Raw genomic sequence first — 24,875 nt, forward strand, 5'->3', positions numbered from 1 at the left:
AATTGAACTCAGGTCCTCCTGAATCCAAGGCCAGAGCTTTATTCACTTCACCACCTAGCTGCCCCCAGTGCACATTTTGAGTCGGACATCCCATAGGCACCTCAGTCTCACTCCATGCAAGGGGGCCGTGTTGGGAGACCCCTGGGCCCCCATGATCTGAGAGCAAATACCTGGGACCCTTTCAATCTTCTCACACAGGACGGGCCACTCCCATCTCCAAGCCTTTGCCCCTGCCTGGCATGCTCTCTCCCGCTTCACCCCCCAGCTCTTGGGTCTGGCCCATCCCTCCTTCTCGCCCCTCCCCCCAACTTGAGGGCAGGGCGAATCTTTCTGGCCCCTAGCCCGCCCTGGTCAGGGCTTGATGGAGTGACAAAGGATCCAGCCTAAGCCAATCCCATCCTGCCCAGGCCCCAGGGGCTGCCAGACACCTTAGCCTTAGGGGAGCTGCCACCCAACCCCAACAAAGTTCTTGTCTCAGGTCACGCCCTCCCCTCCATCCAGGCTCCAAGAAGCCTCCTAGGTGAAGTTCTTTGCCTGCCGTTCAATGCCCCGTCTCCCCTCCCCCACCACGCGGCCTTCCAGCGTAGTCCTGGGTATTCCCCAGGAATCCTCTTTTCTCCCTGGACAGGACCTCCTGGTCCCCCCAAAAAAGCTTTAGGATGGTCCCAAAAAGCTTCCCCGGTGGTGGGGTCGGGGGGCCAGGCTCAAGAACCAGGTCTGCCCCTTATTTGAGTGACCGTGACAAAGTCCTTCCTTTCCTCGCCCTGAGCCTCAGTTTCCCCATCTGTAAAAACGAGGGGGGTGGACACGAAGCTGAGGCTTCATCCCTTCCAGCTAACTAGGGGTAATTGATTGGACACTGTCCCTTTAATTCCTGGCCCCGAAGCTGGAAGGTGGAGCGAGAAGCACATGCGCATTGTGCGTCGGGACTTATTTCTCGTGCTCCGCCATCACGAGGTCCCCTCCGCCCCAGTTTGAAGAATTCAAAACAGCCGAAACCAAGGGCGCGCGCAGGCGCAGCTCGTCACTGCGAGACCTATGTCGCTCCGCGAGAAGCTGGAGCTCTTTCCGGCGCCCCGCCCCCGCAACCAATCAGCGGGCCTCGCCCTCTGGGCCGGCCAATGGCAGAGATGCGGGGGCGTGGCCGGGCGACGGGGGCGCGGCCTGGCGCCGGGTTGAGCTGCGGGCCAAGCCGGGGGCTCGAGTGAACGGCGCGGCTGGCGGCGAGCGCAGGCGGGCGGATCCCGGCCATGTCGCGCTGGCTGTGGCCGTGGTCGAGCTGCATGAAGAAGCGGGCCTGCCGCTACCTGCTGCAGCACTACCTGGGCCACTTTCTGCAGGAGCGGCTGAGCTTGGAGCAGCTTAGCCTGGACCTGTACCAGGGCAGCGGCGGGCTGCGGGACATCCACCTGGACGTGTGGGTGAGCAGCCGGGGGGCCGGGGGACGGGGGACCGGGGCAGTCGGGGCCGGGCCTCCGGCCTCAGCGGGACCCCCATTGCACGGATGGGGCAAAGCGAGGCCCGGACGGAGAGAGCCCTCGGGGCCGCGGCCCAGGCTCCCTCCATCAGCCTCGCGAGCGAGAGGGACAGCCGGGGGAGGCAGCCTCTCATCCCCAGAGAAGGGGCTGGAGGAGGAAGACACGGGGGGGAGGGGTCTTGGGGCTGGAGGAGGAAGGGGGGGGCATAGAACCAAGGAGGACAGCCCTCCCCGTCAGGCTCCCCTTCTCCATTAGAATCTAGGGCAGAGGGGCCAGAACTGGGGGGAGGTAGCCCCTTATCCTCAGGGGAGGAAGACACTTCTATTAAAGGACTATGGCCAAAGGGGTCTTGGGGCTGGGGGGGGCGCAGAACTGGGGGGAGGCAGCCCCCACCCCCAGAGGAGGGGCTGGAGGAGGAAGGGGAGGACACAGAACTAAGGTCAGGCTCCCCACATCAGACCCCTTCTCCATCAGAATGAGGGGAGGGGGTCTTGGGGCTGGAGGAGGAAGGAGGAGAGACCGAGAGCTGGGGAGGGGGCCTTCAAACCCCATCCCATGTAGGACAGGTGGTTTGGGAGGGGCTGGGGGCCCAGGGCTGAGTTGGGGGCTCCCCAGGAGGGAGTGTCTGGGGATGGGGGAGGGCACAGAGACACCCCAGGTAGGGGCCACCTACCTGTCTGGCGTCCCTGATGTCAACAACAGCCCACGTCAGTCTCATGTGTTGATCAACATGCCATGGTGCTGTTTGGCAACAATTGCCACTTCCGGCAGGGCCAGGAGCCAGGCAGGGGCCCTGGTTCTGGGAGAAGAGCCCCCTGGGGAGAGCAGGGCCAGAGGGAAGAGGGGCAGAGCCAGACCCCCCCTGCTCCCCCTGGGGCAGGGGTCGGCAGGCAGGCCCCAGGGCTGGGGAGACTGGGTCTGGGGGTGCTGGGTCAGGGTGATTCACAGCTCAGCTGACCTGACCAGTCATAGAAGGAACTACAAATTACAGCCTTTGGGATGACACCCAAAGCCTGGGACTCTGTTCCTGACCGGGAAACTGAGTCAGAGTGTGGGGGCAGGGGAGGGGGGTGGTGCTCTGAAGGATCATGGGCACCTGACCCAGAAGGGGCAGACTTGGGGAAAGAGGTCTTGGAAACGGGGTGGGGGGGGTAGGGGCCAAACAGTGGGGGCGGGGGAGGGGGCTGGAGGAGGAGGACCCCTCAGGGGTGCCCTGGGGAAAAAGGGGCAGCCCAAGTGGGCAGGGGGATGGGGAAGAGGATGGAGAAGGCCAGGCAACCCCAGCCCCCACCTCCGGAGGGGAGGAAGACTTCTGCATTTGACCTGTGACCTCAGCAGCTGGGCTGGTCTCATGCCCGCCCCTCCTCCTTGATTGGGCAGCCTGGGAGTAGCCTCAGGTCTGTGGACCACACCTCTTCCCCTCCCCTGGAGCCTGAGAAAACAAGCCCTGGGGCTCCAGGGAGACCCTCACCCACTGGCTGGGGCTTCCCAGGCCAGGAATTGCCTCCACTTCTTGGGAGGATTAGAGACATAGGTGTCCCTGGGAGGCAGCCTGGAGGCCTGGGTCAGGGGCCCTCCTGCCGAGGTGGGCCCTAAGCATGGCTAGGCCTCACGCGGTTCTTCACCTCCTACGTTGGGGAAAATTGTGCATGGCTGGGTGCTGCCTCCCCTCTATCCTTAAGACCTGGGAATGGGGGGCAGGGATCAGAGGGAGGAAGGGAACATGCCCACCCTGAGGCTGTCCAAGACTCTTAGGGGACGCAGTTGGTAATGCTGGCTCTTGCCACCGACCTCACCTTTGTGAGTTTGGGCCTCAATGAATCCTTAAGCATCCCAGCCGTGGGCTCTTGCTCCCCACTGTTTCCATTATTTTTTAATTTTTTTATTTTTTGGGAGTGAGGCAATTGGGGTTAAGTGACTTGCCCAGGGTCACACAGCTATGCTATTTCCATTATTAACAAGATAGTCTTGGGCTTTTTTCTCCAGCCCTTCAGCACTGGTCTTTTTGGTACGGGTGAGGTAGCCTGGGGGATATTAACTGTTCATTCCTGCCCAACTCCCTGTGACCCCAGCTGGACTGGTTTGCCATTTGCTTCTTCAGCTCATTTTACAGATGAGGAAACTGAGGCAAGCAGGATGGCATGACTTGTCCAGAGTCACACAGCCAGGAAATGGCCAGATTTGAATTCAGGATTCCTGACTGCAGGCCCTGTGCTCTGTACTGTGGTGTCACCTCGCTTCTGTGGTTGTTAGCACTGACATTCTTACCCCGGCTTTACCGATGAGGTTCTAGGAAGTTAGCCCCCACCCTGGTGTCACCCTGAGTTAAGCTGCACTGGCAGGAGGGGGCTCTGGGTCTTGTCTAGCCTGTGTGCAATGACCCTCCCTCTCTGCTGTCTGGGGCCATCCCCTGAGCCCCCACCTGGTCCTTGAATCCTAGTCTGTGAATGAACTGCTGGAATCTGTGGAATCCCCCCTGGAGCTGGTAGATGGCTTTGTGGGCTCTATTGAGGTGGCCGTGCCGTGGGCTGCCCTCCTCACTGACCACTGCACGATGCAGGTGTCTGGCCTGCAACTCACTCTGCGGCCACGGAGTGGACAAGGTGAGGTGGGGGCTGGGGTGGGGGGGCCAGGGTCAAGGTGGGGATGGGGCTGGGGGGGTCAGGGGCTGGGTGGCAGCCTCAGGAGGGTGACCCGGCTGGGGCGGGGGGTGGTCTAGGAGGTCTTGGCTCTGACCCCCCGCTTCCTGCAGTGCCTGGGACGGCTGAGTCTCAGAGCTGGACATCCTGCATGACCACCAGCCTGCAGCTGGCCCAGGAGTGCCTTCGGGAGGGGCCCCCTGAGCCTTCTGAGCCCCCCCAGCCCCTGGAGGGGCTCGAGATGTTTGCCCAGACCATCGAGACCGGTGAGTGAGTGGCCCCACGCCAGGCCTTGCCCTCCCCCGGGGATGGCCCTCAGGTGCCCCCTTCTCTCTCCTCCCTGGGCCGCCCCAAGCCAGGGGCCCTCTTCCTGGAGCTTGGTCGGGCTTGACACTGACCTCTCCCCCCAGTGCTTCGGAGGATCAAGGTGACCTTCCTGGACACCATCGTGAGAGTGGAGCACATGCCAGGCAGAGGAAGCTGTGGCATGGCCGTGGAGATCCACATTCAGAGGTGGGGAGGTTCAGTGGGCAGGGGGCAGGGGGGCGGGCGGAGTAGAGCCTGGCCCGGCTGTCGTTCCCACCTCTGCACTTTTGGCCCGGGCTGGGGGTCCTGCCCTTACTCTGCCCCATGTGGAGTGTGAGCCCCGGCCCCTCGGCGTCCCCAGCACGGTGCCCGGCCCTGACCTGGGGGCCCCCTCATTCCCCCAGACTGGAGTACTGTGATGAGGCCGTCCGGGACCCGAGCCAGGCTCCCCCTGTGGATGTGCACCAGCCTCCCGCCTTCCTGCACAAGCTACTTCAGCTCTCGGGCGTGAGGCTTCACTATGAAGAGTGTCCCCCCACTCAGGTGGGAGCACCCCGCCCCCCCAGGCCTGGTGGGGGAGACTGGCCCATGGATAGAGAGAGATGGGGGTTGGAGGGAGGCATGTGAGGCGAAGAGAGATGGGAATAGGAAGGGAACCCCCCCCCCCACCTTTGCTCTCTCCCTCCAGGAAGAGTCCCCTGGCCCCCCCCTGCAGATTGGCAGCTGCTCTGGGTACATGGAGTTGACTGTAAAACTGAAGCAGAATGAGGCCTTCCCTGGACCCAGGGTAGGGAGCAAGGGCTTCCCTGGGCCTGCCTGGGGGAGGTGAATGGGCCCCAACTCCTGCTAGGAACCCAGGGGTCTGGGGGCCACAGGGAGAGGGAGGGGCTGCTGAGAAGTGGATGGGGGGCATTTGTCCAGGGGACGTCTTGAAACAGCTGTGCCAGGTTCCCACCTACATATTTGGGGTCCGGAGCCTAGCGAGGGGCCCTTTCCTCAGAGCCTTGACCGAGGCATCCCTTCCCTCCCTTTGTCTCCATCCCTCCCCCAGCCTCTGTCCCTCTGTTCCCTGGCTGTGGCGCAGCGCTGGTCTCGCTGGATGGGCTGGCAACTCCCGCTCTTGGCCCGCCACTGACCAGTCTCATTTTCCTCCCTTTTCAGATGGAGGTGTCGGGGCAGTTAGGCTGCCTGCACTTACTCCTGGCCCCCCAACATCTCTTGCAGCTGCAGGACCTCCTCAGTGCCCTCAGCCTGGCAGGTGAGGCCCCAGGCCAAGCTGGGGAGGGGTTGGGGCCAGATGGCACTGGGTGCTGGTGGGCGGGGGAGCCTGAGGTGTCCCCCTCCTCACTCCCCCCAGACACAGAGGGGCTGTCAGAGAAGACAAACAAGAGCCGCCCCCTCGGGGCTGAAGACCTGAAGCTTATTGAGCAGGACCTGAGCCAGCAGCTGCAGGGGGGAGGCCCGGCCCTCTCCTCTGACCCTCTGGTGGGCATGGACAGCACAGGTATGAGATGGGACCCTGCGCTGGCCAGCCAGGAGGGTGCCGGAACGCCCCCTCTGAGTCAGCCTCCCTCTCCCCTGATGCCCAGATCTCTTCTTCTCCATGGCTGCCCTGACCAGCAGCGTGACCTCAGCCCGCTCTGTCTCTGAGCTCTCCCTCTCTGATGTGGACTTGGGCTCATCTGTGCACAGTGAGGGGACCCCACGACGCCCCCATATTCACCCTGCCCTCCATGGCCTCAGCCGTCTGCCTGGTGAGAGAGGGAGCTGGTCCTGGGCTGAGCCCGGGCTCCCATCACCCCCAGGGGAAGGGGGGTAGGCAAGTTGGGCTGGGGCGGGTGCCCAGGGCAGGTGGTTAGCTAGTGGGGCATGGGGCTGAAAATGCAGAAGGACCTCCTCAGAGCCCTCCCCCAATTTGGCTAAGGCATTGTCCTCTCCTGGGCTTTGAACGAGTGAATGTTTGTGGTGGGGAGAGCATTGGGGATCTTGGGGGGGTGGGGGAAGGTTTGCCCAGGTCCCTAATGCCAGCCCCCTCCCTCCCCCACCTGCAGGCAAGAGTGCAGCCCCCATCCCCCCCGAGAGCCTGCGTCCAGAGTCCCTGCTGAAGGTGACCCTGGGAGGGATGACATTGACGGCCCTGCAGCAACCCCCTGGGGCACCCCCTGGCTGCCCCCCTGACCTGGCTGCCCGGTTCTTCGCTGAGTTTGACGCTGCCAAAGAGGGGCCCTTTGGGTCCCGGGACTTCCACCATCTCCGGCCCCGCTTCCAGAGGGCCTGCCCCCAAAGCCACGTGAGGTATGGGCTGGGTGGTGGTCCCCAGTGGGGCGGGTGGCTGGGCTGCAGACTCAGCAGGAGACTGACACCTGGGCCTTGGACCTTGCAGGCTCACAGGCTCGGCGGTGCAGCTGAGCTGGGAGCAGCGAGGAGGGTCTGGGGGTAGGGGCCGTGCCTTTAGCACCGACCTGCTCTTCGGTCAGCTGGAGGTGCTGGAGTGTCTGTGGCCTCAAGGGGTAGCCGAGCCTGAATACACAGAGGTGAGTGAGGGGAGGGCTGGTGGATGGGGAGTTGGGTGGTGGGGCCTGGGTAGAGAGACCTGGTCCTGCTGGGGGGGCCTGGATGGAGGGGCCTGGTTCTGCTGGGGGGGCCTGGGTGGAGGGGCCTGGTCCTGCTGGGGCGGGGGGGGGGGCAGCAGGCCTCACACACTGCCCCGCCCCCATCTCACCAGCTCCTGAGCTTCCCCAACGGCTCTGGTTTTGGGGCCTCTGCCAGACCCTGTGCACACCTGCGGTATATCCAGACCCAGCGCCGGATCCCCAAGGTGAGGGCAGGGCTGAGGGGAGGGCCCCTCCCAGGCATGTGACCCCAGGATGAGGGCTCAGCCCTCTCCCCAGGCACCTCCCCTTTAACCCTGTGCCCTCCCATCTCTGCCCGCTGACAGAGCCACCCCCGGCGGGCAGCCTCATGCCGCTGCACCTCTGACTTGTCCCTGGAACTGGCCGAATTCCAGTCTGATGTGGAGCTGGGGGCCCTGGACCGGCTCATGGCCCTGTTCCATCTTGCCACGACCCCACTGGACCGGGAGCAGGGCCTGCTGGTGAGCTCCCTTGCTACGTGCCCTCGAGGAACTCCCCATCCCAAGAGGGAGGCATAGCTCCAAAAGCCGGGTGAGGGAATGGGGAGAGTTGGGGGATCCTGAGGTGAGGCGAGGAGGGTAGGCAGCCTGGCCCGGGCAGGGGCGCAGCCTTTCAGAACAGAGAGTTGAGGGGTGGGGGAACCATGGGGGAGGGGAAAGCTCGGTTTCCAGGATTCGATCGGTTTGTGTGTGTGCTAGACTCCAGATGTCAGGAGTCCCCAGGGCCCTGGCTTCATCAGAATCCCTGCCTCTTGGGCAGCTAGGTGGCGCAGTGGATAGAACACCGGCCCTGGATTCAGGAGGACCTGAGTTCAAATCCAGCCTCAGACACTTAACACTTACTAGTTGTGTGACCCTGGGCAAGTCACTTAACCCCAATTGCCCAGCCAAAAAAAAAAAAAAGAATCCCTGCCTCTGTACCCTGCTCTGTGCCTCGGTCTGCTCTCTAGGAAAATGAAAGGGCCTCAGGCCCCTCCCAGCCCCAGCTCATGGTCCCTGTGGGGATACCCTGAGGGAGAAGCCCTCTGCACTCCCTGGAGCAGTGAGGGGAGCAGGGGCAGGCCCGAGCCCCTCTGAGCCCCATCTTCTCCCAGGGAGATCCTCCTTGTGCTGTGGAGCGCCAGACGGCCGTGCGGGTCGTGGCCCCCCATGCCACCTTTCGGCTGCGGTTCCCCATCCCTGACCTGCGCCCGGAGCGTGACCCCTGGGCGGGCCGGGCTGTGCGGGAGGAGCTTCTCCGCCTTGAGATGACTGACTTGGAGTTCCAGTCAGAGCTGAGCCATGGCCCCAGCCCTCAGGCCCCCACACGCTTGGAGCTGACCTGCAGTGACCTTCATGGTAGGAACCACAGGGCCTGCCCTGTCCCCTCCCCAAGCCCTGGCCCAGCCTCAGCACAACGTGACTGGCCCTCCTTCCTTCCCCTGCCCTAATACAGGGACTTACGAGGACAGGGAGAAGCCTGCCGTCCCTTGCCTTCGTGTCTGCAAAGCCCTGGACCCCCGGGGCCCTGGCCGCAAGTATATCCTGCCCAAGTAAGTTTGGGGTCTCCTCAGCAGATCAGGGGGTGGGGCAGAAGGCCTTGGGTCTGGGGCACCCGGGCTCCCCTCCCCCAGTGACAGCCCTGCTCCCCGGCAGGGCAGTGGTGACCCTGAACCCCCAGTACAGCAGTTCCCAGTGGGATCTGCTGCTGGAGAAGGGCGAAGACCTGGAGCTATCATCGGCTGAAAGTCCCTGCGAGCTGCGGGAGCCGGAGCCCTCGCCCTTTTCCTCCAAGAGGACCATGTATGAGACTGAAGAGGTGAGGGGCCTTGCCTAGCCCCACTGCTCCCAAAGAGCAGGGATGGCTGAAATCTGGGGGGTGTCCTCCCCGGCCTCCACTTGTCAGTGGGAAGGTCACAAAGGAGGAGGGGCCAATGCCCTGTGTGTGTCTGGATGCTGAAGGAGGAAAGGCAAACAAAGCATTTTTTATTTGATCCTGGAGGCAAGAAAGACCTGGGCTTTAGGGAAATCCTTTGGTTACTAAATGGAGGATGGACAGCAGTGGGGAGAGGCTTGAGGCAGGCAGACCCCGGCCTCCCCCAGCCCCAGCATCTTCTGAAGTTGTCCAGATATGAGGGAGTGAGAGCCTGCCTCAAGGTGGGAGCTGGGTCAGGGAGAGAAGGGGCAAGAGGGAGAGAGGCTGTCCAGGTATTGGCATGGTGAAATCTACCAGAGGGGCTGCAGAGGTGAAATCTACCAGAGGGGCTGCAGTGGTGAAATCTACAAGGGGGCAGGGCACCTTGGCACCAACTTGGATTTGACAGCTGAGAGTGAGGAGTCCAGGGTGAATCCCAGGTGGGGGGCGGTGTCTAGGAGGATAACCTTGCTCTCCACAGGAATTGGGAAGGTGCGGAGGGCGGTTGGGGGAAGGATGTGAGTTTAAGATGTCTCCTGATGTCCAGAGTTGTCTGAAGGGCAGCTGGGGATTTGAGACTGGAGGTCAGCAGAGAGGCTGGGGTGGGAGAGGCAGATTGGAGACGTCTGATAGAGCTGGTCATTAAGTCCATGGGAGCTGAAGAAATCCCCGAGGGAAGCAGCAGAGAGAGAAGAGGGCCCAGGATAGAGCCCAGGGGACCCCTGTGGTCAGAGGGCGTGATCTGGAGAAAGGAGGAGAGTGGGGGTGACCCCAAAATCTAGAGAGAAGAGAGGCTCAGGGAGAGGGATCCCCAGCACCCAAGGCCCCAGACTGAAGACAGGCCATTGGATTTGGCCACTAAGCTTAGGAGCTGCACCAGGGGAGGGTGGGAGAGGGGGGAATAAGCAGCCATATGGCACCTACTGTGTACAAGGCAGGGTGTTGAGCCTCACAACAACCCCGCAAGGGAGGTGCTGTTATTGTCCCCATTTTACAGTTGAGGAAACTGAGGCAGGCAGAGGTGAAGTGCCTTGCTCAGGGTCAGGTCTGGCAGGCAGCAGGATTTGAACTTGGGTCTTTTTGGAACCTGCACTGTCACCCCCTAGTGGCCAGTTTGCTTGGGATTATAGTATGTAAAAGATTATACTATGTAAAAAGAGGTTCGTTCTATAGATTCTGACAGTTTGTCAGGCAAGGCCTGGAATGCCAGGACTGAAAGCACACAGAGGAGTATGCCAGTACTGACCAGCAAACACATTTTGGGTAAAGGGAGCTGGACCTGGTGAGCCCAGACCATGTGCAGAGGGGTGGCCACGCAGGCTGCTGCTGATCTTTGGGGGATCCTCTGGCCCCGCAGATGGTGATTCCTGGTGATCCCGAGGAGATGGGAGAATTCCAGAGCCGGACGCTGGCCCTGTCCCGCTGCAGCCTGGAGCTGACCTTGCCCAGTGCCCATGTCTTCCTGCCCAGCAAGGAGGTCTATGAGAGCCTCTACAACAGGTAGGCGGGCGCCTGGGGGCCTGGCAGACGAGGGTTGGGAGCCCCTGCTCCTCTCACTCGGCTGCTCTTCCCTCCCACCCACCTCACCCCCCAGGATCAACAATGACTTGCTCATGTGGGAACCGGGAGACCTGCTCCCTGACCTCGTCCCTGCTGCTTCTGTGGCCGCCCCTGGATTCCCCGGGCCTTCTGTCTTCTGGCAGGATAACTTCAAGATGTGCAAGTCTGCCTTTAAACTGGGTAGGAGGGCACCACTCCCATACCCCTGCCCCAGCCAAGGATGCCGGGAAGGAAGGGCGGGCTAAGGGCGGCTGGGGCTTAGGGCCTGGCGGGGGGTGGGGGGGAGGTTGGGAGGGGTGGTCTCAGCGTCCCCTCTCCCTCTGCCCAGACTCAGACTCTGAAGATGAAGATGCCCACTTTTTCTCAGTGGATGAATCAGGGGTTCCACAGCCCCCCGCACCAGAGCTCCGGAGTGCCCGAGCCCAGAGCACTTTCTCCACTCTGGTGACGGTGCTGAAGGGACGCATCACTGTCCTCTGTGAGGCCAAGGTGAGCAAGGGAGGCCCAGGGGTGGGGGGGCTCAACCAAACAAGGATTTTGTCTTTGCTGGATTGGGTGGGGGCCGGCAGAGACACCTGGCAGGGCCCCATGAGATCACTGGAGGGGGCTGAGACCCAAGGTTGTACAGCTCATAAGGGTCCCCTGACTTCTCCCTGCCCAGTGGTCTCTTTCTTTTTTTTTTCTTTTTTTAAAATGGAGACAATTGGGGTTAAGTGACTTGCCCAGGGTCACACAGCTAGTAAGTGTTAAGTGCCTGAGACCAGATTTGAACTCAGGCCTTCCTGAATCCAGGGCTGGTGCTCTATCCACTGCGCCACCTAGCTGCCCCCAGTGGTCTCTTTCACATTTTGTATGCCCTACAAAGTTAGGGGGGCAGCCATAGGGTGGGCCTCAGCAGAACAGCCGGAGTGTTGGGCCAGGTGGTGTCCTTAAGAGCCAGTCACAAACCCTGGCACCGCCCCCAGACTTTGCACCTGCTATGGCCGGGAGGAGGCCCAGGGTTCAAGGGGAGGCCATTCCCCAAAGTGGTTCCTCTGCTCTCCAGGGATGACCCCTGGGGTGATCCCTTGAGTGCTCTCTGGCTCAGACCCAGGGCTCCAGGAGGCTCTCAGCCACATTGGAAATCAGGGGAGCCTTCATGGAAAAGGGTGAAGAGGGGAAGGAGCTCTCAATGCAGGGCCTTGAAGGCCGGGCCGAGGAGCTGAAGCTTGACCGAGGGCTTGTTTCTGAGCAGAGGCCGTCAATACTGACAGTGCGGGGCTTCACGCCTCCTACCCGGAGTTCTAGGTCTCTTCAAAGGGCTTTCAAAGGGTTCCCCGCCAGGAAGGATGAGTGGCTGTATTCAGCCCATTTTCTAGATGAGAAGAGGTGAGTAAGATCATAGGGTTAGGACGCTAGAGGTCATTTTGTAGACTGGAAAACTGAGGTCCAGGGAGGTTAGACGTTTCACCCAGCCAGCCCTGGGGCCGGCAGCTCATTGGCATGGGCACAGACTGAAGGCCCGAGAATGAGCCAGGCCAGAGGGGCGGGGTGTGGGATGTCAGCGCTCAGCCGGTCTTGACCCCACGATGACTCGCCACTGTGCTTATGTCTCTTAGGGTGAGGGTGGCAAGAAGCTGGAGGACTCTCACGGCGAGCTGGTCCTTGATGTGACCCAGGGCACCATCTTCAGTGTCTCCCAGTACCTGGGCCAGCCAGGGCTTGGCTACCTCTGCCTTGAGTCAGAGAAGGCAGCTCTCTACCACCAGGGTATGGAGCACCCGGGGCCAGGGGAGGAGGGGGAGCCCAGGGGGCCAGGGCACCCTCTCTAAGGCTCTCTCCTCCCCCCCCCCCAGCTGTGGTAGATGACTACTTACTACCTTCCCGGCTCGAGGTGCCCAGCTTCACCCCCCCTGCTCACCTGGCGCCCACCATTTACCCCTCGGAGGAAGGGGTGACTGATCGGGGGTCCATGGGCCGCAAGGGCCAAGGCCAGGGGCCCCGCATGCTCTCCACAGCCGTGCGCATTCACCTGGACCCCAAGAAGAATGTCAAGGTACCAGGGCACCTGGGCAGACAGGCACCTGGGAGGCGCCCCCTCCTCCCCCCTGCTAATGCCCACCACCCACCACCCACCACCACCTGACTGTTCCCCTCATCCAGGAGTTCCTGGTGACCCTGCGGCTACACGGAGCCACCCTTCGCCACCGCATGGCCCTGCCCAGCCAAAGCTGGCACTGCCAGGTGAGTTGGGGGGCAGGTGAGGGGGATGCTCTGACCCCTGCTGCCCCCACCCTCCTTACCCCTTTCTCCATCCGTAGCTCCTAGACTTCTTGGACGTTTTAGATGACCCCATCCTTGGCTTCCTGCCGCCCACGGTCATCACTGTCCTGCACACACACCTGTTTTCCTGCGCCGTTGACTACAGGTAGCCTGGGGCTCAGGGCCGCCCATGGGGCGGAGGGGGCAGCAGGACCCGTGACACCCTAGCCGGGCCTCTGGAGTGAGAGGGAGGGGTATGAATCTGTTCCCCAGGATCTCACTGGCAGACTATCATCTGCCCCTAGGCCTCTCCACCTTCCCGTGCGTGTCCTCATCACCGCAGAGACCTTCACCCTCTCTAGCAACATCATCATGGACACCTCCACCTTCCTGCTCAGGTGGGTGCCCCTGCCGCCAGGCCCCCCCAGCTCTCCCTCCCCTTCTGCTTCCCCCTTCCCCTTCTCCCCTCTTCCTGCCTCCCCCCTCTCATGGCCCTGTGGTCCTCCCTGAATCAGCCCGTGGTCATTTAGGAGCAGGAAAAGGGCAGGCCTGTGATGGCAGGCTTTGCGGGGGAAAGCGGGTAGGCTCTTTGACCCAGAAGGGACCTTAGCGTTCCTCAGGAATGAAAGACAAACAGCAGGGGGTCTGAGGTGGGGCCGGGCTCCTTGTCTATGGGAGAGGGCCTGTCTCTGGATAGCTCAGGCCAACACAGTGGGCGTCCCCTCAGCACCTGCCTGGTGCCAGGCCCAGGGATCCAAAGCTGCCGGAAACCCCAGCAAAGAGCTTCGGCTCATTCAGGCTGGCCTGGGCACCTGCCCTTCTCCAGTCACCTGCCCAGGCTGGGCGGATTCCACGTCGCCAGGCCCTGGGACGCCCGGTGGGGGGCTCTGGAATGGGTGGAAGCCCCCTGGGGTCCTTGTCTGCCCAACCTAGCCTTGGTTGGGGCTCTCACCATGGAAGGTCCCAACAAGGATGGGGGACTCCAGCAAGGCCCGGTGCCTGGGTTCTCAAGGGCCACATTTGCCCCACTCCGTCCCTCTCTCCCTCCTGGCCAGCCCCAAGCCCTTAGTTAGTAAGGGTTTGCCCAGGGGAGATGCTCTCCTGTCTTTGTGTCTCTCCCCAGTGCCTGGTACAGCGGGTACAAAATGAGTGGTCCCGTGTGCCCGGCACACCAGGCCTCATCCTATCCTCCCCTGCCCTCCTGCAGCTTCCATCCCAAAGGAAAGACAGGCTCCCCCCCAGACTAGACAGACTCATGCCAAGTGAATCCCAGGTGTCGGGGGAGCTGGTCAGGAGGGTCATGGGGGGGGAAGGAGAGCACAGCCAAGGCAAAGGTCTGGAGTCAGGAGATGTTGGGAGTGTCTGCAGGGAGACAGGTCAGGCCAGGCAGGGCTGAAGAAGGCTGAGGGGCCCTGGAGGCCGGGCTGGCCCGCACTTTCCTTCTAGCCTTTCCTCTCACTTGGCCCTGTTCTCCCCACCAGGTTCATCCTCGATGACTCTGCCATCTACCTGTCTGACAGGTGTGGGAGTGAGCCCCTTGATCTGCGCAGAGGTGAGAGGTTGGAGAGAGGGGAGGGAAAGCGAGGACAGTCCTGGCTAGCAGAGACCCCCACCCCCTCCCCTGGGACTCCTCTCTCCACTCCCCCAAGTGGGGGGGCCCCCCCCAAACCTCCAAGGCCACAGTGACCTTTCCTTTAGGCCTGCCGCCCGGGGATGCACAGTGCACAGGGTCGATGCAAGGCTGTGTACACCATTGGTGTTTAATGTCTGCTGAATGAACAACGTGGCTCCCCTGACCAGAGCGCCCAGAGCCAAGGGTGGCGGCTGGCCTGCTGAGCCCCTCCCTCAATTTCCCCTGCAGATTATGTCTGTGTCCTGGATGTAGATCTGCTGGAACTTGTGATCAAGACGTGGAAAGGCAGTACTGAGGGCAAACTGGTGAGCAGCAGTGTGCGGCGCTTGGCACAGACTCCCTGGGGAGAGTCTGGGGCCCCCATCTGAGAAGGAAGTCTCATTCCTGGGGCCAAGTGGCCACTAGAGAGGCCAATGTGGGGCAGGTGAGGGCACCTCAGAGCTGTGCCTGAGCTAATGAGGTTCCCTTCTCCCAACAACACTCTGTCCCCCATAGGGAGAGATAAGGTCAGAGGCTGAGCTCAGGAGACCCCAAGGCTAGGGAACAAGGGAACCAGCCATTCTCTCTGGAGGACCCCAGGCCTTGAAGAGGAGAGACAAGGTCCCAGCAGCCCCCAAGACTCAATCTGTCTGCTTAGGGGTCATCCAGTGTGGCCTCTGGTTTTACAGATGAGAAAACAGGCTTAGAGAGGGAAAGGAACCGTCCAGGGTCACAGAGCAAGCAAGTGGCAGACAGTGGCTGCCCCACTCTGCCCAAGCTGCTGGGCGCCCCACCACCACCCTCTTCCCTGCAGAGCCAGCCCCTCTTTGAGCTCCGCTGCTCCAACAATGTGGTCCACCTGCACAGCTGTGCCGACTCCTGTGCCCTGTTGGCCAACCTGCTCCAGTACGTGGTGGGCTCTGGGGACCTGCACCCCCCGGCCCGGCCCCCCAGCCCCACTGAGATTGCCGGCCAGAAGGTTCAGGTGAGGCAAGGCCCGGCTGACAGGGCTGAGCATCCACCTTGGGATTGTAGCAGGCATCTGCTCTGGTGATGCTGGCAGGGGAGGGAGCCTGGGTGCCCGGCCCAGGCTGGGGCTGCTCTCATCTCGGACTCCGCTGATGCCCAGGGGAGTGAAGGGCTGGAGGGGGGGGGTCAGCTGGTTCAGGGCCCCCACAGTCATCGGGGAGTGGGTCTTAGCTTCATGGTGCTTGAGGTTCTTGAGAGGCCTCAGTGACCGTGGGGCCCAGAGCCCCCCTACTTGGTGGAGCCCATGGGGAGTGCTTTACCCTCCAGTGGGGCTTGCCAGATCTTCCTCGTTGCTCATCCCTCCACGCCCCCCCCCCCCCCCCAGCTCTCCGAGAGCCCGGCCTCCCTGCCTGCCTGCCCCCCAGCTGAGACTGCCCTTATTAATCAGCGGGACCTGACGGATGCCCTCATAGATACAGAGCGGAGCCTGCGGGATCTGGCCCTGCCCCCAGGTATGTGTTGGAAGAGGCGACTGGTGGCACTCAGGGTGAGGAGGGCTGGGTGGGCGGCTCTTCTGCCCATTTCCCACCCACTGCCTTTCTCTCCCCACAGGCGGTGGGCCCTTGCGGCAGGCCTCTCCCGTGTCTGTTTACCTGTTCCCAGGTGAGCGGGGTGGGGCCCAGCCCCCTCTGCCCCCTGATGGGCCCCCCGAAAGCAGCCTTGGAGCCAAAGAGGAGGAGGGAGAAGAAGAGGAGGAAGATGAGGAGGATGGGGATGGGGACGCCCTGGACAGTGATGAATTCTGCATCCTAGATGCCCCCGGCCTTGGCATCCCTGTGCGTGCCTGGGAGGAAGCAGGGCCATGGAGGGGGGACTCGGGGCTACCCCAAGCTTGAATGAGGAGGACCCTGATTGTTGCTTTGTCCCTGGGCACTGTGTCGCTCCCCCATTCCATCCTACCTCTCTCTCCCTAGCCCCGGGACGGGGAGCCGGTAGTGACGAAGCTCCAGCCTGGCCCCATCACAGTCCGGGACGGTCACTTCTCTCGACCCCTGGGCAGCACGGACCTGCTGCGAGCCCCTGCCCACTTCCCCGTGCCCACCAGCCGTCTGGTGCTGCGAGAAGTCTCCCTCATCTGGCACCTCTATGGGGGCCGTGATTTTGGGCCCCACCCCAGCCACAGGTGAGGGCTGCAGCTCCAGTCTCTTCTGCTTGAGGGCGAGGGGGGGTACCTTCTGCTAAGGACCCCAGCAAGGCTGACCCAGCCCTGTGAGGCGGGAGTCTCTCAGCTGCTTGGGGGGTCAGGGGGTCAGGGCCAGGATTGGAAGCCAGGTCTACTGAGTCTGGGGCAGCTCCCAAGGCCCAGCAGGGCATCCGAGCAGGCAGAGTAGTGGGTGGTACCCACTGAGCTTTCCAGCCTGTCAACCATGACTGGCCTCCAGCCAGGCTGATCCACTCTCTGCCTGCTACCCTGAGCACACTCCCCCGCCCCGTGTCTTCACACAACGTCCCCATCCTTGGAGCCCTTTGTCTCTGTCCCCTCCCCCCTCTCTTTCCCTCATCTTCTCCCTCATTCTTTTCTTCCTCCCTCTCTCCTGCCGGGTATGGCCTCGTGCCTGGCCCAGAGGACCCTCTGGGGCTCCCTGTCTCATGGGTGACCCCAGAGAAGTCACTCAGCCTTAGTGATGTCACAGGGGGCTCATGAGAGGTCGCTGGCTTGGGGGCCCGCCTTAGCGCTATCTGCCCCTCCCACCTGCTGCTTTTTTAGACTCCGCTTCAGTGTTGGGCACTGTGTTAGCTGGCTGTGGGCCCCCGGCTGAGCTTCGTGAAGGCAGGGGCCCTCAGTATCCAGCCTGCACACAGTGGGTGCTTAATAAACGATGAATAACACCCCCTCCTTTCCTCCCTGGCAGGACAAAATCCGGCCTCTCGGGGCCCCGGGGCTCCCCGTCACGTTGCTCTGGCCCCAGTAGGCCCCAGAACTCCTGGCGCACCCAGGGCGGGAGTGGCCGGCAGCACCATGTCCTCATGGAGATTCAACTCAGCAAGGTAAGGGCCAAGGGGCCAGGGTCTGGGGCTGAGAGGCCTCTTCACAAAGAGGGAAACTGAGGTGCTGAGGACCTTAGAGGCAAGTATATTCAACCCTCTCTTTTTTTCTTTGCGGGGCAATGAGGGTTAAGTGGCTTGCCCAGGGTCACACAGCTGGTAAGTGTCCAGTGTCTGACGCCAGATTTGAACTCGGGTCCTCCTGAATCCAGGGCCGGTGCTCTACCCACTGCGCCCCTGAGCTGCCCCCACTCCCCTCATTTTACAGTAATAAGGACTCGAGCTGAGCGTCTCCTCAGACTTTAAATCCACAGTAAAAAGCCGTCCCGTGTACCTGATGGGCAGGGGCAAAGACCCGGCCCATGCCACGTCAGAGAAGATTGGAAGCTCCTTAAGGGCAGGCACTGTGGTCTGCCCCTTTCTGCATCCCCAGAACTCAGCATGATGCCTGGCACGCAGTCAGTCAGTGCTTAGAAAGCGTCAAGTGATTGATGTGTCTGTGCCGCGTCCCTGTCCCCCCAGGTGAGCTTCCAGCACGAGACTTACCCTACAGAGAGGGCGTCGGCCCCAGGGGCCGAGCTGGGGGAGCAGCCCCTGGCTCGCCAGGTGTTCATCGTCCAGGAGCTGGAGATCCGAGACAGGCTCGCCTCCTCCCAGATCAACAAGTTCCTCTACCTGTACACAAGCGAGAAGATGCCCCGGCGGGCTCACTCCAACATGGTATGTGACAATGAACCTGCTTGGCCCCCAGGCCACAGACTTCTTCTGGTTCTCAAGGATCAGTGGATTGTTGTTTAGGTCTGGAAGGGGCTTCAGTGGTTATTGATTCAAGTCCAACCCCCTGTTTGTAAACAGGGAAACTGAGACCCGGAGAGGGCAGGGAAGTGACTTGCCCAGGGTCACTGAGCTAAGTAAGATTTACATCTTCAACTTGACTGTTTCCTTCCTGTCTCACCTTGGGCCAGTTCTCACCTCTCTAAAATAAGGAGAGGAATGTTGTGGACTGAGACCCTCAAAGGGGAAGTGACTGAGCCAAGGAGGAAGCTGCGGATTAAGTCCTCTTCGAGTTCTAGAGCTAAGGCTCTCACACTTGACCACAGATTTCTTCCTGGCCAGGGGGTAAAGTAATGGGGTGGTTAGAACCCCCAAGCGGAGCTCCTAGGGGTCAGGAACCCAAGCCGAGGGCCAGGAGGGCAGAGGCATCTGGGGTGGGGTGGCAGGATGCCTGCAGGAGGCTGTGTCGATGGGAGCGATGGGTCCAATTTGCAGAGGCTAGAGGGGCTCAGGGGGTCCAGGGTAGTGACTCCTTTTCTGTGACCCCACCCCAGCTCACTATCAAAGCCCTCCATGTGGCCCCTGAGGCCGGCCTGGGAGGCCCCGAGTGTTGTCTCCGAGTTTCCCTCATGCCGTTGCGGCTCAACATTGACCAGGTGAGATTGGCTGGGGCCCGCCCTTCCTCGCCTGTCTTCTCCCTCAGAGAGAGGGAGAGAGAGAGAGAGAGAAGGGAGAGAGAGGGAGAGAGAGAGAGAGAGAGGGAGGGAGGGAGAGGGAGGGAGAGGGAGGGAGGGAAGGGGGGGAGAGAGAGAGAGGGAGGGAGGGAGAGGGAGGGGGAGAGAGAGAGAGGGAGGGAGGGAGGGAGAGGGAGGGAGGGAAGGGGGGGAGAGAGAGAGAGGGAGGGAGGGAGAGGGAGAGAGAGAGAGAGAGAGAGAGGGAGGGAGAGAGAGAGAGAGAGAGGGAGTGAGTGAGAGGGAGGGAGAGGGAGGGAGAGGGAGGGAGGGAAGGGGGGGAGAGAGAGAGAGAGAGAGAGAGAGAGAGGGAGAGAGAGAGAGAGAGGGAGGGAGTCTGTGTGTCTGTGCCCATGTGTTGGTGGGGTTGGTTTGTTGCTGGCAAGCTCAGGCTTGGTCCTGGCCCATTCTCCAGCCTCTGGGTTTGAAGAGGTTGTGCCCATACACTTTGCAGGATGCCCTGTTCTTCCTAAAAGATTTCTTCACCAGTCTGGCTGCCGGCATAAACCCCGTCATTCCGATGGAGACAGCAACTGAAGGTGAGGGGCTGGGGCACAGATTGGGAGGTGTGGAGGCCCTCTGGGCCCATCTTAGTCTGACTGGGGAGGCAGCCCCCAAGAACAGGAAGGGCAGCTGATTTCTCTGGCCAGTGTAGGGGGTGGTCACAGAAAGGAGTGATAAGCCTTAGATGGAGCCTTTATCATCTGTAAGCATTGATGAGAACCTGCAGGATGCCCAGCACTGTGCTAGGCACTAGGCACATAGGGCAGCAGTGAGTCCCTGCCCTCCTCGAGCTTATCCATCAAGAGACACATGGAGGGGCAGCTAGGTGGCACAGTGGATAAAGCACAGCCCTGGATTCAGGAGGACCTGAGTTCAAATCCAGCCTCAGACACTTAACAATTACTGTGTGACCCTAGGCAAGTCACTTAACCCCAATTGCCTCACCAAAAAAAAAAAATGCTCAAGAGACACATGGACTCCATGGGGATGAAAGGTAGACCCTTCCAGGTGTGGGGCACAGCCAGTACAAAAGCGTGGCAATGAGAGATTGGACGGTGGATATAAGGAAGGGCAAGAAGGGCGATTTGCTGGACCATCAAATACAAGGAGAGCAGTGATTAAAAAAATAAGCTGGATTAGGATGCGACGGTCTTCAAATGACCACTAGAGGAATTTGACCTAGCTCATCGCATGTCTTACCCAGGAAGACAAGCACGGTGGTAGTTGTGTAGAGGGGCCCTGGAGTGAGACCGGAGGCAGGGTGTGTGCTTAGGGAATCCCCAGAACAGCCTGAGTGATGACGACTTGCCACCTAGTTCCAGGGGCCTGCAGCACTACTGAGGCCTTTCCCCCACACGGCCCAGTTTCCTGGCACAGCCTACGGCTCTTGGTGCTTCTCAGCTTGCTTCCCTCGGACAGCATCATGACATGTAGGCGGGAAAGCCCAGGGGCTCCTCAGAATGGGGAGCTCTCTCCCCAGGTGGCAACCCACCCATGCCTTTGTCCTAGAGGATTCCCAGGGCATGGGGGGTGGCGCTAAGTGACTTGGCGCCGCCACCCAGCCAGAATGTATATGGCTCTGGGTCCACCCTCTGCCAATGCCTCCAGTTGATGCCTACATGGGGGCAGAGGCAGGAATGTAGTCCCATGACCATCACCTAGGATGTGGTGCCTGTTAGGATCCCTTTTACAAAGGAGGACCTGAGGCCCAGAGAAGTGGGGGGTGGGGGGCACTTGCTAAGGATGAGCCAGTTAGGTGGTAAGGAGCCAGGCCAGGGCCAGCCCCGGGACCTTCCCACTGCCTCGCACCATTTGCCAGGCCTCCCGCCATCCAGCCTGGGCCTCCTGTGCACACCTGTGCACACCTGTGCCCCCAACCTGCCTCTCTTGTCCCATCCAGCCCGCCAAGATCCCACTGTGCGGAGCGGTGCCACCCAAGAGAAGCCGCCCGAGGGGGCGGAGATGAGCAGCTCTCTGGAGACCACGGTCAGCAGGCAGAGCTCCTCGTCCGCATCTGCCGAGCAGCCTGTTTACTTCAGGTGCTGTGGGACTGGGCAGTCGGGAGGGGATGCGGAGGAGGCTGGGCAGCTGAGAGGGGACATAGAGTGGGGCTGGGTTCAGTAGCTCCAAGGATGGACATGCATTGTCCACCCCCACCCCCAACGTGTGCCCCTTTAGGGAGTTCCGATTTACCTCCGAGGTGCCAATTTGGCTGGATTACCACGGCAAGCACGTTACCATGGACCAAGTGGTGAGTGGGTGTGGCCTGGGCATGGAGGGAGGGTGGCCTCAGGCACTTGGTTCACTCCTGACTTGTTGGCTGTGTGACCTGGGCCCAGTTCTCCTCTGTAAAAGGGGGTCCGTTTATGGCCCGTGAGCAGGGCCCATCTCACTGACTCCCTGCCAAGGGCCCTGGGGCCGGGGTGGGGGCCGGGTGTGGCAGGGAGAAGGCCTGTGACCTGAGTCCTGGTGTCTACGTGCCTAGGTGTCCCTCTGGGTCTGGGGGTCTCCTGAGTCCCCCCAGTCCCGGGCTCTGCAACGACCTGCCCACCTCTCCCTCCCAGGGCACCTTCGCCGGGATCCTCATTGGCCTGGCCCAGCTCAATTGTTCAGAGCTCAAGCTCAAGCGTCTCTGCTGTCGGCACGGGTGAGCCTTCTCCCTGGGCCTTGGGGTGAGGCCCCTTGTCCTTCCCCCTCCCCAGAAAGCCCTGTCTGATGCCCAGTGACTGGGCGCTGGCCTCTCCAGCCCCCACCAGACCAGATCAGATCTGCGCCGGCCCACGGGCCCTCAGCCCCTTCCCCTTTTGTTCTATCCACAGGCTCTTGGGGGTGGATAAGGTGCTGGGCTATGCCCTCAATGAATGGCTGCAGGACATCCGAAAGAACCAGCTGCCAGGGCTCCTGGGAGGCGTGGGCCCCATGCACTCAGTGGTCCAGCTCTGTGAGTGCTGCTTACCTGTAGACGGGGCCAACTTGGAGAGGCCTTGAAACTATCATTTTTGTGGGGCAGCCTAGAAACTGTCATTACAGGGCTGCCCCCATGGGCTGAAAGAGGGTGGGTCGGACTCAGCATGGGGAAATGGGGGGGTGTTGGTTGGAAAAAGCTGTAGATGGGGGAAGGGCATTAGATGTAAAGAAGGCCGCAGCCTGGACCAGAGCCCGTCCCCTGACCTTGCTCCTCCCCGTCCAGTTCATGGCCTTAGAGACCTGCTGTGGCTCCCGATCGAGCAGTATCGGCGGGATGGACGCCTGATGCGGGGGCTGCAGCGGGGGGCTGCCTCCTTTGGGTCTTCTACGGCCTCAGCTGCCCTGGAGCTCAGCAATCGCCTTGTGCAGGCCATCCAGGTGAGCGGGCCGGGCCAGGGGGCTGGGGGAGCCGCTCACTCGTCGTGGGGAGCTGCTGATGTGATGGGGGCTGGGACTCCGCCTTGGCGGGTTCCCGGTGGGTTCAGCCCCTGTAAACTCAGCCCGGCCTCGATGGTGCCCAAGGAGCCAAGTGGGGCAAGTGTAAGGAGGACCCTCTGGACAGGCCGGAGCTGATGCTCGGTGCCCCGGAGAGGGAAGGCACAGCTCCACACTGACCGGACGCCAGGGCCCTGGGGGAGCCAGCGCAGGGCAGAGGGGAAGGAGAAGCCCCCTCCTCTCGGCCTCTACCTCCCCCATCACAGGGCTTTCTGGGGAGGGGGAAGGACAAGGGGCCTCACCCCAAGGCCCAGGGAGAAGGCTCACCCGTGCCGACAGCAGAGACGCTTGAGCTTGAGCTCTGAACAATTGAGCTGGGCCAGGCCAATGAGGATCCCGGCGAAGGTGCCCTGGGAGGGAGAGGTGGGCAGGTCGTTGCAGAGCCCGGGACTGGGGGGACTCAGGAGACCCCCAGACCCAGAGGGACACCTAGGCACGTAGACACCTTCCTCCCTACAGGCGACGGCCGAGACCGTGTATGACATCCTGTCCCCGGCTGCCCCCATCTCCCGCTCGCTTCAGGACAAACGCTCTGCCCGAAAGCTTCGCAGGGGACAGCAGCCAGCTGACCTTCGGGAAGGTGTGGCCAAGGCCTACGACACTGTCCGAGAGGTAGCCCTGCACAGCCCACACCCACTCTCCCTGCCCAGTTCTGTCCCCACTGGCCCCTCATCTCGCGCCCTTCTCTTCCTTCCCAGGGCATCTTGGACACGGCCCAGACCATCTGCGACGTTGCTTCTCGGGGTCATGAGCAGAAGGGGCTGACGGGGGCCGTCGGAGGGGTGATCCGCCAGCTGCCCCCCACAGTGGTGAAGCCGCTCATCTTGGCCACCGAGGCCACCTCCAACTTGCTGGGGGGAATGCGTAACCAGATCCTGCCTGATGCCCACAAGGACCACGCCCTCAAGTGGCGGTCAGAGGAATCCCAAGACTGAGGGTCAATGGTCCGGCCACGGGGTCGGCTTCCCTGTGTCTCGGGGGACACTTGCACCCTGCGAGCTCGTGGGGCTCCCAGGTTGGGGCATGAGGATGCCCCACTTTGAAACTGACTCCCTAAGGCCCCCTGCCAACCCCCGTCCCCATCCTTTGGGCCTGCGGAGGGGGAAGGGGCTGGGGGACCGTCCTGGGCCCAAGTCCCTGCTGCTGCTGCTGCTGCTGCCTGGCCCAGGATGCTCAGACTTCTTTCAGCCCTGGCCCTGCTCCTCGCCAAGTGTCTGTCTTTCCGTGTTATGATGGGGGGAGGGCCAGGCCCTGGGACACACTGTGGTTCCCTGTATCACTTTCTAAGCCCTCTGGAAGTGGGGGTCGCGGCTTCTGCATGATGTGGAATAAATTGTGCCCATAGCCGCCATCCCCCAATCCTCATTGTGCCTGGGGCTGGGGCCAGGTGGCTGGGCCCAAGATGGGGTAGGTAGGAGAGCGGGTGCTCCTGGCCCCCCCAAACCCCGCTCCCCATTCGACGAGCTCACCCTTCTAGGCTGGAGTCCAGCCAGGCCATCCTGCCCACCCAGCAGCTCTGCACACTCTTCACCCTCCCTGGGGCCCCAGCTTGTGGTGGCCACGGCTGCACTTCTGCCATCTCACCACGAGGGGTCGCCAGGTGCCTTCCCAAGTTTTCCAAGCTGTCCAGGGCCTGGCAGGGGGCGGGCACTGGTCCCAAGAATGTTGGGCTGGAGATCATTGTGAGGTCATCTACTGTTGTCCCAAAGCACTCTAGCCCGGGAGGCCAGAAGCCCTGGGTTCGAGTTCTGGCTCTCCCAGTCACTAGCCACTAGCTCTGGGGAACAGACTGGGGGGAGCTCCAGGGTGTAGCAGGGAGTGTCCTGAGCAGCAGGAAAGACTGGGGGGCCTTTAGCTCCACAGGGGAGGGAGGGAATGACCCAAGAAGGGCAGTGGGATGGCTGCCCCCTGCTCTGCGGGGCAGCCTGGGCAGGAGCCTCCCTCCGCCTGGCCCCAGAGGGCCACAACCATTGTAGAAACACAAGTGTCAGTTGGGCGCTGGGGCCACAGAGGGCTGAGCGGCCCTGTTTGTGGAGGGCCTAAGGCCTGGCTGGGACACCTTGGACAAGGAGCTTCCTCCCCAGCTACCACCCTCACAGAGAACATCACAGGGTCAGAGCAGAAAGGGACCTTAGAGACCAACCCCCTCCTTGGACAGATGAAACCGAGGCCCAGCGGACTTGCCCAAGGTCACACAGGACCTAGCAGCTGCTTCTGCCAGTTGTGTTTGAGGCAAGAGAAAGAAATGTGAAAGGGGCCACACAGCTAGTATGTCAGATGAGATTCGAACCCAGTTCTGACTCCAGCCCAGCGTTCTCACTCCACTCTCCTTCCCTCAGACTAGAAGGACGTTTGTTTGAGGTCATCTAGACCGGCCTGCTCATTTTCCAGAGTGTGGGTCACCCAGTCCGAGTCACTGGGAGAGCTGGGATTGGAACACGGGCCCTCTGGCTCCTGGCCAGCACACCCGTGTAGCCTCCCTAGAACCTCTGCCCTCGACCTTGCATGTTCCGTCCACCCATCAGCTC

The 24,875-nt window shown here is 61.7% G+C and overlaps 1 protein-coding gene across 2 annotated transcripts; it reads left to right on the top strand.

The window, feature by feature from the left end:
- The first annotated feature begins 1,188 nt into the window (after positions 1-1,188).
- ATG2A (autophagy related 2A) lies at positions 1,189-23,698 on the top strand. 2 transcript variants are annotated; one of them, XM_043971312.1, is made up of 41 exons: positions 1,189-1,421; positions 3,919-4,081; positions 4,231-4,383; positions 4,528-4,630; positions 4,828-4,966; positions 5,112-5,210; positions 5,585-5,681; positions 5,781-5,927; positions 6,013-6,177; positions 6,475-6,718; positions 6,807-6,957; positions 7,149-7,241; positions 7,362-7,517; positions 8,150-8,393; positions 8,491-8,587; positions 8,691-8,853; positions 10,307-10,449; positions 10,544-10,689; positions 10,838-10,998; positions 12,108-12,258; positions 12,345-12,544; positions 12,652-12,732; positions 12,810-12,916; positions 13,056-13,148; positions 14,232-14,302; positions 14,612-14,688; positions 15,177-15,347; positions 15,717-15,843; positions 15,944-16,167; positions 16,306-16,514; positions 17,245-17,380; positions 17,900-18,097; positions 18,706-18,807; positions 19,337-19,421; positions 20,786-20,924; positions 21,064-21,136; positions 21,450-21,532; positions 21,705-21,826; positions 22,076-22,230; positions 22,807-22,959; positions 23,046-23,698. In XM_043971312.1, the coding sequence occupies exons 1-41, from the start codon at positions 1,251-1,253 to the stop codon at positions 23,280-23,282; spliced, it is 5,829 nt and encodes a 1,942-aa protein (XP_043827247.1). In that variant the 5' UTR covers positions 1,189-1,250; the 3' UTR covers positions 23,283-23,698. The 2 variants fall into 2 exon arrangements, 1 of the variants encoding a protein (XP_043827247.1); XR_006353587.1 differs by lacking the exons at positions 22,807-22,959; positions 23,046-23,698 and having other exon boundaries at positions 21,371-21,532; positions 22,076-22,218.
- The last annotated feature ends 1,177 nt before the right edge of the window (positions 23,699-24,875 follow it).

Source organism: Dromiciops gliroides, chromosome 6, assembly GCF_019393635.1.
Source record: "Dromiciops gliroides isolate mDroGli1 chromosome 6, mDroGli1.pri, whole genome shotgun sequence".
Lineage (NCBI taxonomy): Eukaryota > Metazoa > Chordata > Mammalia > Microbiotheria > Microbiotheriidae > Dromiciops > Dromiciops gliroides.

Bases quoted from the DNA above. Each gene is read 5' to 3' on its own strand.
- ATG2A (XM_043971312.1), top strand. From the start codon at position 1,251: ATGTCGCGCTGGCTGTGGCCGTGGTCGAGCTGCATGAAGAAGCGGGCC. The intron at 7,242-7,361 runs GTGAGGGCAGGG...GCCCGCTGACAG, and splicing joins CCCAGCGCCGGATCCCCAAG to AGCCACCCCCGGCGGGCAGC. The intron at 16,168-16,305 runs GTGCGTGCCTGG...CTCTCTCCCTAG, and splicing joins CCCCCGGCCTTGGCATCCCT to CCCCGGGACGGGGAGCCGGT.